The following is a 15,056-nucleotide window of genomic DNA, read 5'->3' on the forward strand; positions in this document are numbered from 1 at the left end:
GAGAGAATGCTGAAAAAGTCTGCAGTTGTCTTGGGGGCTAAGGATTGATGGCACTTGAGCCCTGACTAACGTGTTGCTGGGAGTGTTCTTTGACTTCTCACGTCAAGTTCAGGTTTGACTTCAACAGGAGCGGAGCGGTGCAGCTTACAGCAGGAGTGATGAAATTGCCTTTATCCCTGCAAGTGGTGGCTACTCACTGCTTGTGAAGCTCAGGCAAGGTTCATGCTTAGAGAGCCAAGCTAGGGCCACTAGGCTACCCAAGAGCCCAGAAAGACTGCATTTTCTCAGCCCTAGGCTTTCCCCAGGCTGTCAGATCTCTAATGGAGGTTTCTTAGTTCCTTTTCTCCAAAGATCAAAAGTCCTACCTCTTGTCACACCCACTTAATTTTTCATTCCAGACTGAATTCTTACTCAGACTTCATGTACATTCACCTTTCTGCCTGGTCTATTAGCTACTTTTCAGATCTGTTTTTAAACTGGCATCCCCATCCCTACCCCAGTCTAAGCAAGATGCCCCTTATCAGGTGCTCCCACTGCATCCCGTATCCTAGCATTTCTCATTGTATTGTAGTTGCCTGGTTACTTGTCTCTATCCCCCACTTGGCCTTAAGCACTGTGAGCAGGGACCAGGTTTTATTCACTGATGTTTCCCCAGGGCTTAACCCAGTGCCTGGCAAATAAAAGCACTCAGTAAACATCAGCTGTATGATTGAATGCATGATGGTTAGCCAGCCCAACCCCCTCTGGACCCTATGCTTTTCAAACCTATAGCTGTCTTGGTGCTAACGGGGAAGAGAAAATAAAGCTTTGGGCTCTAACTAGGACTGAGGGGATCAGGCCTTCAGCAGCTTCTGAAACTTGGCCACAGCTCTTTTGAATTCATAGGAAATGAATGCATGATTACTGGGAATTCCTTACCAATCCACCCTCCTCTAGTCCCCCCACAAATTGACCTCACTGGGCCTGCTTTTACGAAAGGTTTATTCCTAGTGCCAGAACCCAGTCTTCCTGGGCTCTAAGCACAATTCAACTGGATGGGTGGATGAGGGGAGGGCCCATTCAGATGCAGGGCCATAAATGGGGCTCCCCATTTTCCCCACTCCTTTGGTCCCAGTCCCCTTCTCTACAATGGACACCCATCGAGGAGGGACAAAGGGTATTGGAGGCAACACTATTGGCCCAAGAGAGCCCAAGAAGAGCTGCCATTGGCTGACAGAGCCTTTCGAGGTCCTGTCTTTGGTCGGGGGCACATCCCAAGAGCTGGGGATAGGCCTGAGGAGTGATGCCATTGGCCAGGGAGTGTTTTGTCATAGCCTTTGGCTGTGAAGTGGAAGGAAAAGATCTGGAAATGAAGCCCAGTGGCCAGGAAGATAAAGGACAGGGCAGCAGCTTCTGGGCCTACAGGGCCCTCTTCAGACCACAGCAATATGGGCAAAACTGGTGTCAGACCCCAGCAGGGAAAGGGGAGCCCAAGCCGAAAAGTAAGTGGCAAAGGACATCCCGTGTCCAATCTCCTCCACCCTGGGGCTGCCCCGCCCAGTGTCCTTCTTGTTAGCCAAGTTGGGCTGGGAGCCGCTCACTGCTCCTCTAGCCAGGAAGGCTTCTCGGCTCCTGGAGGCCGCAGCTTGATGTTGAACTGTTGCAAGGTCTGCTCCAGTTGTTTCTGGTTCCCGGCAAAGTAGGCAGACACCGCATTGTGGAAGAGCAGCAGCTGTTTGTGCATCACCTTGATCTGGGGGCCCAGCAGGGTCAGCTAAGGCTGGACTCAGGCACCCTTCTTGAGGGGCTGTGCCTAAGCCCAGGGCATTGACCAGGGCATACGGACTCTGCTCTGACAGTGCTTTGGGGGTGGGACTTTCCAAGAAGTCAAAAGAGAAGGGGCAATATGAAGAAAGAAACCTGACTTGACTTGCTGGGTCAGGGTTCTGGTACCCCAGCTGGGGGGGCAATTTTTTTTTTCAGTTGTGTTCCTGGGACTAGTAGCCAGATCCTCAACAAAAAAAGGCCAGTGATCTGGAAGGTGACCAGAGAGGGCTCAGGTATCAAGGGGCTAGGGGAACCCCCTCCGCAGCCAGGCTGCATCTCCCCACCCAACAATCAGGAGGGTCTGAAGGGAAGGGTACTGTCAGATGGGAAGGTTATTTAGGACCAAGGGAGTAGGGCAGCACCTTGTTTTCTTCCAGGAACTTGAGCTTGATGGCCACATCTCCCCGCAGCTTCTCATATTTGTCCCGATGGGTCTGGAAAGTGGCCTGGGCACTCTCAAGTCGACCACGTGTCCCTGCATCCCGGGGGCCTAGGCTCAGCTCCTCTAAGTCTGTCCGGTAGGCATCATATTCCAGCCTGGGGAGGGAGTGATAAAGGCTGGTCTCCACCTCTTCATCCATACACATATCTCCTTTCCTTCCTGAATTTGTATGCCCCCAAATGTCCAAACTGTCACCCACGCCAGCCAACTTCCCAAACCTTGAGCCCTGTCAGTGCCCACACCTGGCAGCCTCATACTGTTTGACAGTCATGAGTGTGTCTTCCATGGTCTTGGTGACCAGTGTGTTGATGCTAGAGACAAAGAAGTTCACAGCCCCTAGCAGCGTCTCCCCATTCTTGCACAGCAGCTTTTGCGTCTCTGCATTATAGCCAAATTCCTCCTAAGGGTAGAAGGGAGGCACAGGCCTTGAGTAACAGTCCTTACCTGATTGGAGCTGCAGAGCCCTTCATTTCCCTCCGTCCCAAAGAAGAAACAGCCATCAAAACTAAAACAACCAGACTGCCTCTAGCAAGGCTCTCTTAGCCACAAAGTTAGTAGGGTCGCCTTGGGGATGCCTGGGGTAGGAATGTGGGGGTAGAGTTCTTGGGTAAGTTTACAAGACAGGAACAGGGAAAGGAAGTGCAGCAGGCAGGGGATGGACTCTGATTAGGCCAAGCACCAAAGGCATTCTGGATGATATGGAGAAGGGTTACTTGTGAGGCACCAGTGCGCCCTCTCCCACAACCCCTCCAACTTTTGGACCTCTGTACAAACCCTTAGGCTGCCTCCATAGGTGAGTGATGCTGGGGGCAGGACTGGGCACACCCCAGAGGGGTTCTCCCTGGGGGCTGCAGGAGGGAGGGAGGGAGGGAGGCTGAGGAATGCCTGCCTGGAAGGGCCAGGGCCCAGTACCCCCACCCTCTTTGTTTTGGCTGAGGCACCTGAAGCTCTGGGGACTTCTGGCTGAGGTCAGCAAAGGCATCACCTAGTGCATGCTGGGTCTGCAACAGGCTGTAGAGGTGGGCTGTCAGTGCCCGGCCCAGCTGCAGGACACTCTCATACTTGCGCTTCGTCTCACGCAGCAACTCAATCTGCAGCTCTAGCTCCAGATCCACAGTCCGGGAGCCTCGGCCAAATCTCTCTGATAACAGCTGCTTTGTGCACTGATTGGGAAGTGGGTGGGAGGTCAGAAATCTAAACTCTGCCCCAACCCCAACAAGTAACTACTCCAGCACCCCCATTCTCTTAGTCATAGCATAAGACTATGTATTAAGATCTGGGGAAAAGAAAAAGGTACCCATGGAGAGTTTCTGGGAGGAGGCACTTGACTCTTACCTTATATGTGTTGATGCCCCATTTCTTGACGATGTCAAACTTCTCTCCGGCAATGCCCCGGGCCACCTCATCACCAGGGCCAGAAGGTGAGGTGCTGTGAGATGGATGGCGGCCAGACCCTAAAAGACCACGTTTTCTGACACCAGTTTCTCTCACATACAACCAGATACTTCTGTGACTTCACTTAATTCCCTCCCAGCACATGAAATGACCTCCTGAAGGAGGAAAATCTAGACAACCGCACTCTTCTGCTCATTACCAGGAACAAGGACTTACGTCCCGACAACCAAATCAACTCAACGTATGCATTTGGCATCCTTGGGATAGGGTAGGAGTATGTTGGTAGACAGGGGAAGAGGAGACAGAAGCAAACATAATGAGCGGAACTGGCAGGGTCAAAGCTGGTGGGCACCAAAAACAGGGAAGTTGGTTTGTATTTCCAAGTAGAGCTCCAGTAAGTATAGGAGTCGGAAATAAAACTCTGAGAAGCTTGCAAATTGGCCTTAAGCTCCAGAGTTCTTGTGACCTAAAGGTCTTAACTTGGCTCAGATGGTGGCACCAGAGAAGAAAAGACAAATGAGACAGCTTAGAGACTAAATGGCAAGTGGGGAGCAGATGACAAACTTTGAGAGCCAGTCTGGGATTGGACAGTCTACGGATTTCACACTATCAGTTCTCAGCTTTCCTCTATGTGTCCTAAGCCTCCAATAAAACTGTCCTAGTCTCCCTCCCACTCAAGCCTCCTGCCTCTTTATCATTCATACCTGTGGGGATGAGTCCATCACCAGAGCCCCCATAGCCACCAGACACAATGCTAGTTTCATTGAGGTTGGGTCCTGACACCATCACCTGCTGGAGGTCCTACAGGTCAGAGAAGATGGGAGTGGCTGAAACATTTTGGGGACAGAGACAGTACAGGGTAAAGTCTGTATAGAAGATTTGAAAAGTATGAAGGGGGTTAGCTAAATGAAGCCTATTGGGATGGGGACAGAGAAACATCTAAGAGTCAGGATTGCTAAATTGAAACAATTAGAAGAATCAAACAGAAGCACCTGCTCCAGCCCATCATCTTCAGGAAGCTGCCCAGCTTCGCCATTTCCATGGATGGGGATCTCCATTGTAGCTGCCTTCCCTAGGATCCCGTCCGTCATGGCTAGGGAAGGGACTGGAGTCAAGGTCTCCACCCCAGCACGCTGTAAAGCCCAACACAGACAATTCTGGAAACTGGCCAACACTCCAGAACAAGGAGGCCTTCCCTGTGTTCTCAGAAGTTTCAGAGGTTGTCCTAGGACTTGAGTGCCCCTGGTGATCAGCCACCACTTTTTTGCTTGAGTATGTGTATTTCTCCTCTTCCGAGTACATTATTTCTACAGATGCATGGATACCAAAGCCTCCGGTGTCTTCTCACAATGCCTAACCTCACCTTTAGTAACCATTCATGCAATTAGTCACTCAACAAACATTTAGTGAGTCCCTACTAAGTGTGAGATGCTGAGAATGGGATTACAGCAGTGAGGACCAGAGGGAATGTCTGTGCTGTCTGGGAACTTAACCCTGCATAGGCATGTTTACCAGCAGGCAAAACCCTTCCCTGGGCTCAGATGCTCACTTGCCACTTAAGCATGCCCTACGATCCCCAGTCTTTCACATCCTTTTGGTGTTCCTTCTCCTCTTCCTTCAGATGGTCTTTCCTTTCTCCATCTCATGCACCTGCCTCCCTCAGGCCCTCCCCACCAGGCCTTAGATGAAGCAGTTGATGTGTTCCTGGTGTCATTAAAAGCCTCTCTTTCCCAGGACACAGACAGTCCCTTCCAAAGTCAGTTTTTGCCTTCCAGATGTGAGAGGTCCCCGCCACCCCCCCACACACCTGGGCATCAGGTGTGTCCTCATCCTTGCCAAGGGCTCAGGGCATCTTGCCCTCAGCACAGGTTCGTGCGTCCAACTTCCCTTCGTACAAGTATGTCCTTCTCACCTGGGCCGGGCCACTCTTCCCCTCAGGGCGCGAGGCCCGGACCGCGCGGGGACCTCGGGTTCCAGTTCCCGTCGCGATCTTAGCAGCAGGTCAGAGATTCGGCGGAAGTGACGTGCTCTCTGGGCAGAAGAAGCCGGCCACGTCGCAGAGAAAAAGGGCGGAGGTGACGTTAGCAGTCATGGGCAGGGCGATACTGGAGCCACACCTTCAAGTTCTTGGTGACTTGGGAGAATTTACTTCCGGGACGACTCTGTGCACCCAGGGCGGAAGTAGCGTGGGCCGCGCGCCCTGGGCGTGATGGAGCAGCAGCAGCAACTAAGAAACGTGAGTAAGAGTTAAGTTGTTTTTCGGGGTTTAGACGTGAGGTTTGAACCGCCCCCCCCCCCACGAGGGGGAAGCAGGCTGTGCTGCGCACCCCGGGAAGCCTCGGCGGTGGTGAAGTTTTGATCCGCTTTTCTCTCAGTTGCGAGACTTCCTGTTGGTCTACAATCGGATGACAGAACTGTGCTTCCAGCGCTGTGTGCCCAGCCTGCACCACCGAGCTCTGGACGCTGAGGAGGTGGGGACCCCAGAGTTGACAATAATGTGACGCGACACACACTCCCTTCCCCTCTGTTTGCACCTCGCTCTTCCATGACCTCACCCCTCGGCTGGGGACCCGGAGGGAAGGAGGAGGGCTTGACCTGATCCTTTTAGTCTCTGCTTACGTCCGTCTTCCTTCCAGGAGGCCTGTCTGCACAGCTGTGCTGGGAAGCTCATCCATTCTAACCACCGCCTCATGGCCGCTTATGTGCACCTCATGCCCGCCCTTGTCCAGCGCCGCATCGCGGACTACGAGGCTGCCTCGGCCGTGCCAGGTGTTCCTGCAGAACAGCCCGGAGACTCGCCGTCAGGCAGCTAGCCAGCCTCTGCCCCAGGAGAGAAGGTGCTTGGATGGGCTCCTCTATGAACCTTGGGCTTGTCGAAATTTGTACAGAGAGATGGAGCCTGAAAGCTGGACACGATTGCTCCGTTGCATGGAGCCAATAAACCGGGCTTGTACTCTAGTTGATTTTTCTGGGCAGGAACTTTTGTCCATTTATTGGTACCATCCTTTATTCTGTTTTTAGTGCCTATCTACTCCTCTCAGCCCTGGCAGTTGAGAAATTGCCTTCCGTATGTAGGACAAACTCAGCATTCCCAGATCCCCAGCAAAAGCATAGGTAGTTTTAAGGTTGGTCTTAGCAAGGGGAAATTGGTTCCAAAAGGAGAACACTCAAGTGGCCGTCCTTGAGTCTAATTCGAGTGCCTGAATATACATTGGCTCATAACTAGTTTTTATCTGAGCTGTCATACAAAAAGAATTGTGCTGGATCTAGGGGAAGAAAACAGTACCACAATAGGCTATAGCCACCACTTCTTAGGAGATCAGTGAAAAACAGAACAAAGACAAGCCTGTAAGAATTCAGGAATATTGTCTAGAATTTCAGTCATTTCCCCAGTTTGCCATCTTAATATTTCCTGTCTGTGTGAAATCAACAATAAAGACTTTAAACAAAGAAGGGCTTTCTTCTTACCTTCCAGGCAAGTTAGGAGGACTACATTAGTCAAATCTCAGGAAGAGAAACCTAAGAGGGAGGAAGATGGTGGTAGAGGGGGGTGGTTAAATATAGATTATATTTAATCTGTGTGGCCCTTAATGTTCCCTTCGTGTTTTCACTGCTTGTCTGGAGTCTCCTAATTGCAGCTCTCTACCCTCCACCTTACATTGTTCTCACTGTAACTGATACCAGCTTCTCTATTCTTGTTTCATTACTCCCCCCTCCCTTTGTGGGTTTCACATCTGTATTCAGAAGGATACATTTTTTCCTGGCCCTGCCTTTTCCATGACATCATCCCTAGTATGGGGATGGGGAAGGAAAGAGGATGTGGCATATACCACCTTGTGGGGCTTCAAGAATAATGACAGGATGCAGGGCAAGCAACAGCATGGGGTCTGCATTTGTTATTGTTTTACTGGGGGTTAAACTCAAGGCCTTGTGCATGCCAGGTAGGAACTCTAACAACTTTACCCATTGCCTCTTCACTTAACAACTTAAACTACCCATTGCCTCTTCACTGCTTTCCTTAATCCTATCCCATCTCTTCAAGTATGGCGACAGGTGGCTACTTTCATTTTTTACAGAGGAATTAAGTTTTAAATTTCCAGCCAAAATCAACCATTCACAAAGCAGATCTCACACACACACACATGCACGCACGCACGCACACACACACACACACACACACACACCCCTACAGGTCAAAAAAATGCATTTTATTTTTGAGATGCAAAACTGACTTGGAAATCATGATAACTAAAGATGAACTTAAACTCCTGATCCTCTTGCCTCTACCTACCAAGTGCTGGCTAGCAAAAAAAATTGAAATTCTTAGTTGACTTAAAATGCATCTTAAAATGCAGCTCTTGCTCCAAGCTTTATTATTCATGCCTATAAGCCCAGCACACTACAGATTGAGAATTGTGAGTTTGAAAGCAGTCTGTGCTGTATATCAAGACCCAATCAATAAAGTGCAGCTGGGACAGTGAGCCCCATATTCTTTTTACGACAGTAGGGTATTTCTCAAAATCATGTCTGTTGAGTATGTTGTATAAATTTATTTATTACAAACCTAGGAGGTATTATTTCCATTTAACAGGTAAAGAAGAATCCAGAATGTATGAGAGCTCTGTCTATACACAGTTCTTTGAAAACAGATTCTAGTGTGTCACTGCTTTTTCCTTTTTTTTTTTTTTTTTTTTTTCATTTTAGGTGATTTTGCCATGGAGTCCATTGGCCTTAAACTTGTGATCCTCCTGTCTCAGCCTCCCAGGTACTGGGATTACACGCATGGGCTGCAGCTGGTTGTTAGATAATTCTTTAGGAAGATGAAAATTGCTGACGAGGAGCTTTCCTATAGAGTGACCTCATGCCTGCCTGACAAAATTCACTCTTTGACAAGTATAAATGTAAGTAAAGCAGCGTATGAACTTCTTAATTCCCAAAGACAGGAAGGTGGAGCCCCAGGATATTGTGTTGCTGCTGGGGGAGTTCTTCTACATCAGCATCTTATGTATCCTTTCAATAAACGTGTACTGTGAACTGTCTGTTTCCTTTCTTCCCATGTCACATGGTTAGTAATTGCTGGAGAAAGACTAGGAAACAGATCTGCATGAAGCCCACTCTCTTTGACCTACCTAAACTTTTTATTTTTTAAAGATGGTCTCACTATGCAGTCTCACCTTGAATTCAAATCCTACTGGCCTTTACTCCCAAGTGCTGGCATTACACATGTGCTCCCCACACTCAACCTTCAGAGCTCTTACATACACAGTATCATCTTTGCATCGTCTGCCTTCAGGGCAAAAACAAATGTGCCTCCACCTGACCTGTCAGTCCTTTGCTACCTTCAGTCTTCTTTTCTTTCCTTCAATACCCATTCCAGCTGTCCCACTTTCTATAGTAGCTGGTCCTTTTCAGGTCTTGTCGTAAAGTGATAGCCATTGGCATAGTGAGAGCAGGGCAGTATTCTCAGACACAGCAGACAAGAATAGGTTGGATTTTTTTTGGCAGGGGGTTGTGGGAAGTCAAGTTCAGGGTTTTCTACATGCTAAGAAAGGGCTCTACCACTGATCTATATCCCCAGCCCAGGAGTTACTTTTGACATAGCCTTACCACACCACAAACATTGGAGCAGATGTGGTGGTCCCATCATTGTGACTTTAGAACTTCACTGCCTGTTCCTTGGCCCAATTTGTTTGCTTTAAAGTAGTTCATCCATGCAGCCCTCTCCTTGTTTTACTCTTCCCATCAACTCTTTTTTTTTTTTTTCCATTCCTCTAAATAGCTCTTGATACTTCCCATCCACTAGTTAATGCTTTGATGTTTACAAACAGTCCATTCAGTAGTTAGGATCACTTAATTTCTTGACCCAATATCTAATGGCTTCTATTCTGTCTTAGCTATCCATTTAGTTGTGTCTTGGATATTGTCATCACTCTAAATGACTCAATCTTGATATTATTACTAAATCAAACAAAACTCTGTTTCTTAAATTTTATTCACTGACCATATTCCTTATGCCTGGTTTAATAAGTCACTGTCCCTGCTATCATTTGATTTTACTATAGTTTTCATATTGTTTTTCTCTCACTAGCACTTGCCCTTAAGTGGAAAACAAAGCTATCTTTAGGTAATCTCTAGTATCCTACTGCTGACCCATCTGCATCATTTCCTTTCCCTTCTAAATAGGGAGAAGCCCTCTTATCTAATGCCAGTGCCCATGCTTGGGCTTTGAGTCTTAGTCATTTCCTACTTGAATGTTTCCAACTTTCTCTTCCTATTTTTGTCAGTTTCTAAATATGCTAAGGATTCCACTGTTCAAACAAACCTTTAGACCTAGTTTCCATTGGGTTACCATCCTGTTTTTCCCACTTTACAGCTATATCTAAGACACAGTTGTGTCCACCTTGCAAGTCGTTCTCCATTCCCATTCCTCAGACTAGCACATTTTGAGTCCTGTAGTCCTTACTTTATTGAAAATGCTTACTAAGATCACCTGGGTGATAACCTTGTATCTCTAAATTCATTGATTAGTTCCTGGTCCTCTACATACTTTATCGATCAATGGCATTTGATGCTATTTTATAGTTAAGTTTTTTGTTGATATTCCACCTTGATTCTACTTTTAGGTTTTACTCCTACCTCTTTAACCATGGTGTCTTAACCTTGATAGTGTGCCCACCCTCTTCCATAGTCTTCTCTAGATCATGTTCTTTTTCTCTCAAATTTTTCTAGGATGGTTTCATTCCCCTACCATCAGTACCAGGTTTTAGGTACTGATAACTCCCAGATCTTCATGCTACTTGATATCGTCACTTGTGTATCTCAAGAACACTCCAAACCTAATTTTTTTTTTCTTATAAACTTTCCTTTTATTCTTGGTATTCATTTAGTTGCAGAAGCTAGAAACCTAAGTACATCCTTCTTTCTGATCTTCTCACTCAATTGCCAAATCTTACCTTACATTTCTAAATATTCCTTGATTCTGTTTCTCTCCATCTTCACTATGACCTTCCAGTATTACAGTTACAATGCTGCTTCTCCCTGTGCCTAGTGTTGCACCGCTTTTAACCTATCTTCTCATCAACCAGAAAACATGCTTAAAACCGTTCTTATGATAAAAAAAACTAGAACTTTTTTCAAAGCTGGGGACTAAAACCAGGGTTTTGTACATGCTATGTAAGTGTTCTACCCAAAACCTAGAGTTCTAGTCATGATTTACAGAGCCTTGTATAATCTAGTCCTACTTCTGGCTTGATCTTAACTATGAAGTACTATCAACCCTATTTGTTGAGTTGACTTGAATCACACTTCACTTTTTCTGTGCTCCAGCCACACTGGTTCGTAGTCCTGTCTTGCACTGTTCTAAGGGCCTTTGTACTTGTTGCTTCCTGGTTCATGATGCAGGAGAGAAATCATTACCTACTAAACTTCCTAATCCAATTGTCATTTCCTTAAAGAAGTCTTCCCAGATATCAGCTCCCATAATTCTTTGTGTATTGAATGTGTGATGCTCTTTAATGGTTTGAAACCTCATGAAGACAGAGTCCATGTCTTTATAACTCATGCTGTATCTTCATCAACGTAACTAGTGTGTAGCTTTTAGCTTCTTTCTTGTTCAAGTTACTATTAACAACAGAAAAACTAAGAGAAATTTTGTTTTATTGAATGATAAAGAAATGAATTTGCAATTGTAGCCTTTGCCAATAATTTAGAATTTGAGTTTTGCTTTTTTATTTATTTTTGTTTGTTTGTTTTGTTTTGTTTGTTTGTTTTTGAGACGGGTTTTACTGTGTTGTTTTTAGTGCCTGTCCTGGATCTCGTCTGTAGACCAGGCTGTCCTCGAATTCACAGAGAGAGATCCGCCTGGCTCTACCTCCCGAGTGCTGTGATTAAAGGCGTGCACCACCACTTCTTGGCCAGAATTGGAGATTTTTGTTGTTGTTATTAAGACAAGCTGTCACTAGGTCTTGGATTCTGGAGATGTAAACACATTCAAGAGAGAATTGACCACAGACCAAAGTAATGCTACCACCATAGTCAAACTTGTTGGGATTACTTATAGGAGCGTGCATAAGGGATTACTTACAGGACCAGAAATGACTCCAGGACAGCACATCACCAGAAGCCTAGCCCAGCTTGTCTGAGAGCTCACAAAAGCTAGAACCCAGGGCAAACTGCATGCTTTGCAGGCATCTCAACGGATTGAGAGTGTCTGTTCCAGACAGCTTATCTTTTTTGAGAGTGTCTCTCAGCAGTCCTTGCTGTATATGTATGCTTGGAGAGGGAGGGGCCTAGTGCATCTGGTCAGATTCAGGAAGTTTTAAATTTTTTGAGTTGTTTACTTCCTGAGTTTGAAGGAGATTCCCTGCGGAATGGAATACTTCAACTCTCTTCTTTAAGCAGCTTTCCTCCAAGATGTAGTTTTGGGTATGGGAAGAAATTGCTACCCAACACCATGCTAGCCTCTGGAATGCTAGGAATATAGGAACAAGTTGCCATGCCCAGCTGGACATGTTTTTTTCATCCCAAAACTCACTGGACAGTATCTTCTAACACTGTATGATCAGTCATCACCTGAAGGCCCATCTCCAGCAGTTTACTCTTCGAATTTGTAGGTCCTCTAATTCTGTGTAAATATTTCTTAAACACTTCAACTTCTTTTATCAGCAGCTTAATTTGACTTTCATCAGTTCATGATACAGATGACCGAAGCTGTCTCCTAAGTCTTTTGTTATGAGTCCAGATCCCTTTAGATAAGTTGGAACCCAGCTCGGTTAATGATAACAAAGAGTCAATAACAACAACTTACCATGTTTTTATTTCTTTTAAATAAAAAACCTAGTCCAAAGTTGGTATGGTAGCTTCACAATCATGAGACCTAGGCTACTTCACAGTTTTCAGATGGTTGTGTCTGGGATATCCCCCTCATTCTTGTGACCTAAGTTGAAGCTTTTATCACATTGACCTTTTAAGGAAACAGAATGGATCAGAGTTAGTTGGTGAAAGGTATGCCTTCCTCCCTGGAAGTTGCATGTTAAAAGTTTCTCATGTGGCCAGATCTTGTTATAAGGGAGGCTGGAACTGTAATCTCTGTTACCAGTCATTTACCCAACTAAAGATTAGGGGTTCTGTTTCTAAGGAGAGGGACTTAACTTTAGAAAGACCTACCAGTTCATTTCCAAGACTAGCCAACTGTGATACAAAATATAAATAACTACAGCATTCATTTGCTTATTGGCTTTTGTGACATCAGACTCAGCATCAGAACTGGGGCTTTGCCTGAACAGGTCCTACATGGCCTCTCTAGACTCATCTTTAAGCCTCTTTCTTTGGTTTTTGTTTTGTTTTTTGTCTTTTGCTTGCCATAAAAAGGACATGTTATTTTGGTTCTTGAACACATTTTTCTGATTCTGAACTCTATCTTCAAATTTCTGGGTAGACTTCATACTTACTATGTATTCACACATGATTCTGATGTTAAGTTAGCTGAAGATAAAAGAGAGAGAGGTGCAGTAGTCATTCTCTTGGAACTTAATGTGTAAAGGTCAGTATAGGAAAAGTAAGCACAACCATGGTAAATTTTATATACAAGAGTATGTTGTAATGGAAAATAACACTAGTACAAATTTACCTGTTTGTGGGATGAAGGTCTTCCTTGAACAAGTGATTTTTTTGCACTTATTTTTATTTTTATGAGAGTAGAGAGGGAGAGTGTAGGCCGAGTTTTCCTGTCCCGACTGCCTGCTACCAAATAACTGACTCAAGAGGCTGAATATGAATTATAAATACTTGGCTGATAGCTCAGGCTTGTTACTAGCTAACTGTAACACTTAAATTAACCCATATTTCTATTTGTGCTTTGCCACATGGCTCATGTCTTGTTACTTCATTTTTACATGTCCTACTTGCTTGGCAGCTGGCTGGAGTCTCTCCTGACTCTGCTCTCCTTTCCATCATTCTCAGTTTGGCTTTCCCGCCTAATGTTTTGCCCAACTACCAGCCTGTCAGTTTTTTATTAACAAATGAGAGTAATATTCATAGTATATAAAAGGAATGTTCCACATCAGGAGAGAGTATGTGTGTATAAGCACACATGTATGTGGGTGCCCCTGGAAGCCAGATCTCTTGGAGCTGGAAGTTACAGGCAGTTGTTAAGATGTCTGATATGGGTGTTTGTAGCTAGGTTTTCCTGCCTTGCCCACAGTCAGGACAAATCTTTGTCACCCGCCAGTCCCACAGCCGCTCAGACCCAACCAAGTAAACACAGAGACTTATATTTCTTACAAACTGTATGGCCGTGGCAGGCTTCTTGCTAACTGTTCTTATAGCTTAAATTAATCCATTTCCATAGATCTATACCTTGCCATGTGGCTCGTGGCTTACCCGGCATCTTCACATGCTGCTTGTCCTGGCGGTGGCTGGCAGTGACTCCTTTTGTCTTCCTGTTCTTTCTTTTCTCCTCTCTGTTAGTCCCGCCTATACTTCCTGCCTAGCCTCAGCCAATCAGTGTTTTATTTATTGACCAATCAGAGCAACACATTTGCCATACAGAACATCCCACAGCAGATGTTGGGAACCAAACTCTGGTCCTCTGAAAGAGCAGCAAGTGTTCACCACTGAGCCATCTCTCCAGCCTCCTGAAGAAGTGATTAAAAAATTTTAAATTATGTTTATAATTATTTCATGTGAATGCATATGTGTAGACACATGTGCTATGACATGCATGTAGAGGTCATAATTCACCTCAAGATGCAGCATTAACCTGTCTCAACTTCCTTCATGTTGGACTGCCCTGACAGATTTTGAACTTAAAACATCCATGTGTATGCACCAAATTCAATTTCTCCTTCTTTCTTATGCACACCCACACCCCTCTGGAGAATCCCCCCCCCCTTTTTTTAAACAGGAGGTTAGTTTGGGGTCAGCCTGGTCTATAGAGTGAGTTCCAGGATAGCCAGGGCTATTATACAGAAAAACCCTGTATGTGGAGTGAGAGGGCAGGTAGTAAAGTTATTATTTGAGTATAAAACAGCAGAAGACAGTGATGAATCAGTATAGGTTTGAAAGACTCTTATGCACAAAAGGGAATTAAGTGAGAATACAAACATAGGCAGGCTTTAAGGCAACATTGAGGGCTCAGTAGTGTTCTTGGTTGTTTTTTAATGAAAGCTATTGGGGTCCAGCCCCAAATAGCCTTTTCCCAGAGTTCCCGGAAGAATCTACAACCAGCTGGGAAATCTATTTATCTATGAATAAGTCCACTTATCTGAGGTTATATCAATAAATTTATACACACTGCCCTTTCAGTCCATCACTTTATTGTCCTAGTAAGCTTTAACACAGATCTCTTTTGTTCTCTTTTTCTACAGCGTCTTTTCAGCCCTCATAGTTCCTCTCTTGCCTGACTATCCATGCA

At 45.6% G+C, this 15,056-nt stretch overlaps 2 protein-coding genes and 1 long non-coding RNA gene across 6 annotated transcripts; 1 reads left to right on the forward strand and 2 right to left on the reverse strand.

The window, feature by feature from the left end:
• Positions 1-964: 964 nt before the first annotated feature.
• Positions 965-5,748, reverse strand: Arfip2 (ARF interacting protein 2). Of its 3 annotated transcripts, none has more exons than XM_006991734.4 (8): positions 5,556-5,748; positions 4,636-4,776; positions 4,348-4,444; positions 3,584-3,702; positions 3,190-3,411; positions 2,491-2,648; positions 2,169-2,343; positions 965-1,732 (listed from the first exon to the last, which is right to left on the reverse strand). In XM_006991734.4, exons 2-8 carry the CDS (start codon positions 4,732-4,734, stop codon positions 1,577-1,579), a joined length of 1,026 nt encoding a protein of 341 aa, XP_006991796.1. In that variant the 5' UTR covers positions 4,735-4,776; positions 5,556-5,748; the 3' UTR covers positions 965-1,576. The 3 variants fall into 3 exon arrangements, with proteins under 3 accessions (XP_006991796.1, XP_015865482.1, XP_042137272.1); XM_016009996.3 differs by having other exon boundaries at positions 5,451-5,634; XM_042281338.2 differs by lacking the exon at positions 3,190-3,411 and having other exon boundaries at positions 5,556-5,692.
• Timm10b (translocase of inner mitochondrial membrane 10B) lies at positions 5,749-8,677 on the forward strand. Of its 2 annotated transcripts, XM_006991737.4 has the most exons (4): positions 5,749-5,879; positions 6,019-6,114; positions 6,280-6,480; positions 8,348-8,677. In XM_006991737.4, the coding sequence occupies exons 1-3, from the start codon at positions 5,853-5,855 to the stop codon at positions 6,454-6,456; spliced, it is 300 nt and encodes a 99-aa protein (XP_006991799.1). In that variant the 5' UTR covers positions 5,749-5,852; the 3' UTR covers positions 6,457-6,480; positions 8,348-8,677. The 2 variants fall into 2 exon arrangements, with proteins under 2 accessions (XP_006991799.1, XP_042137293.1); XM_042281359.2 differs by lacking the exon at positions 6,019-6,114 and having other exon boundaries at positions 5,770-5,879; positions 8,348-8,485.
• Positions 8,678-12,449: 3,772 nt separating this feature from the next.
• Positions 12,450-14,149, reverse strand: LOC143268268 (uncharacterized). Its single transcript, XR_013043981.1, has 3 exons — positions 14,024-14,149; positions 13,093-13,126; positions 12,450-12,605 (listed from the first exon to the last, which is right to left on the reverse strand). It is a non-coding gene; the product is annotated as an uncharacterized LOC143268268 (long non-coding RNA).
• Positions 14,150-15,056: the final 907 nt, after the last annotated feature.

This window comes from Peromyscus maniculatus, chromosome 1 (genome assembly GCF_049852395.1).
Source record: "Peromyscus maniculatus bairdii isolate BWxNUB_F1_BW_parent chromosome 1, HU_Pman_BW_mat_3.1, whole genome shotgun sequence".
In the NCBI taxonomy this organism is placed as follows: Eukaryota; Metazoa; Chordata; class Mammalia; order Rodentia; family Cricetidae; genus Peromyscus; species Peromyscus maniculatus.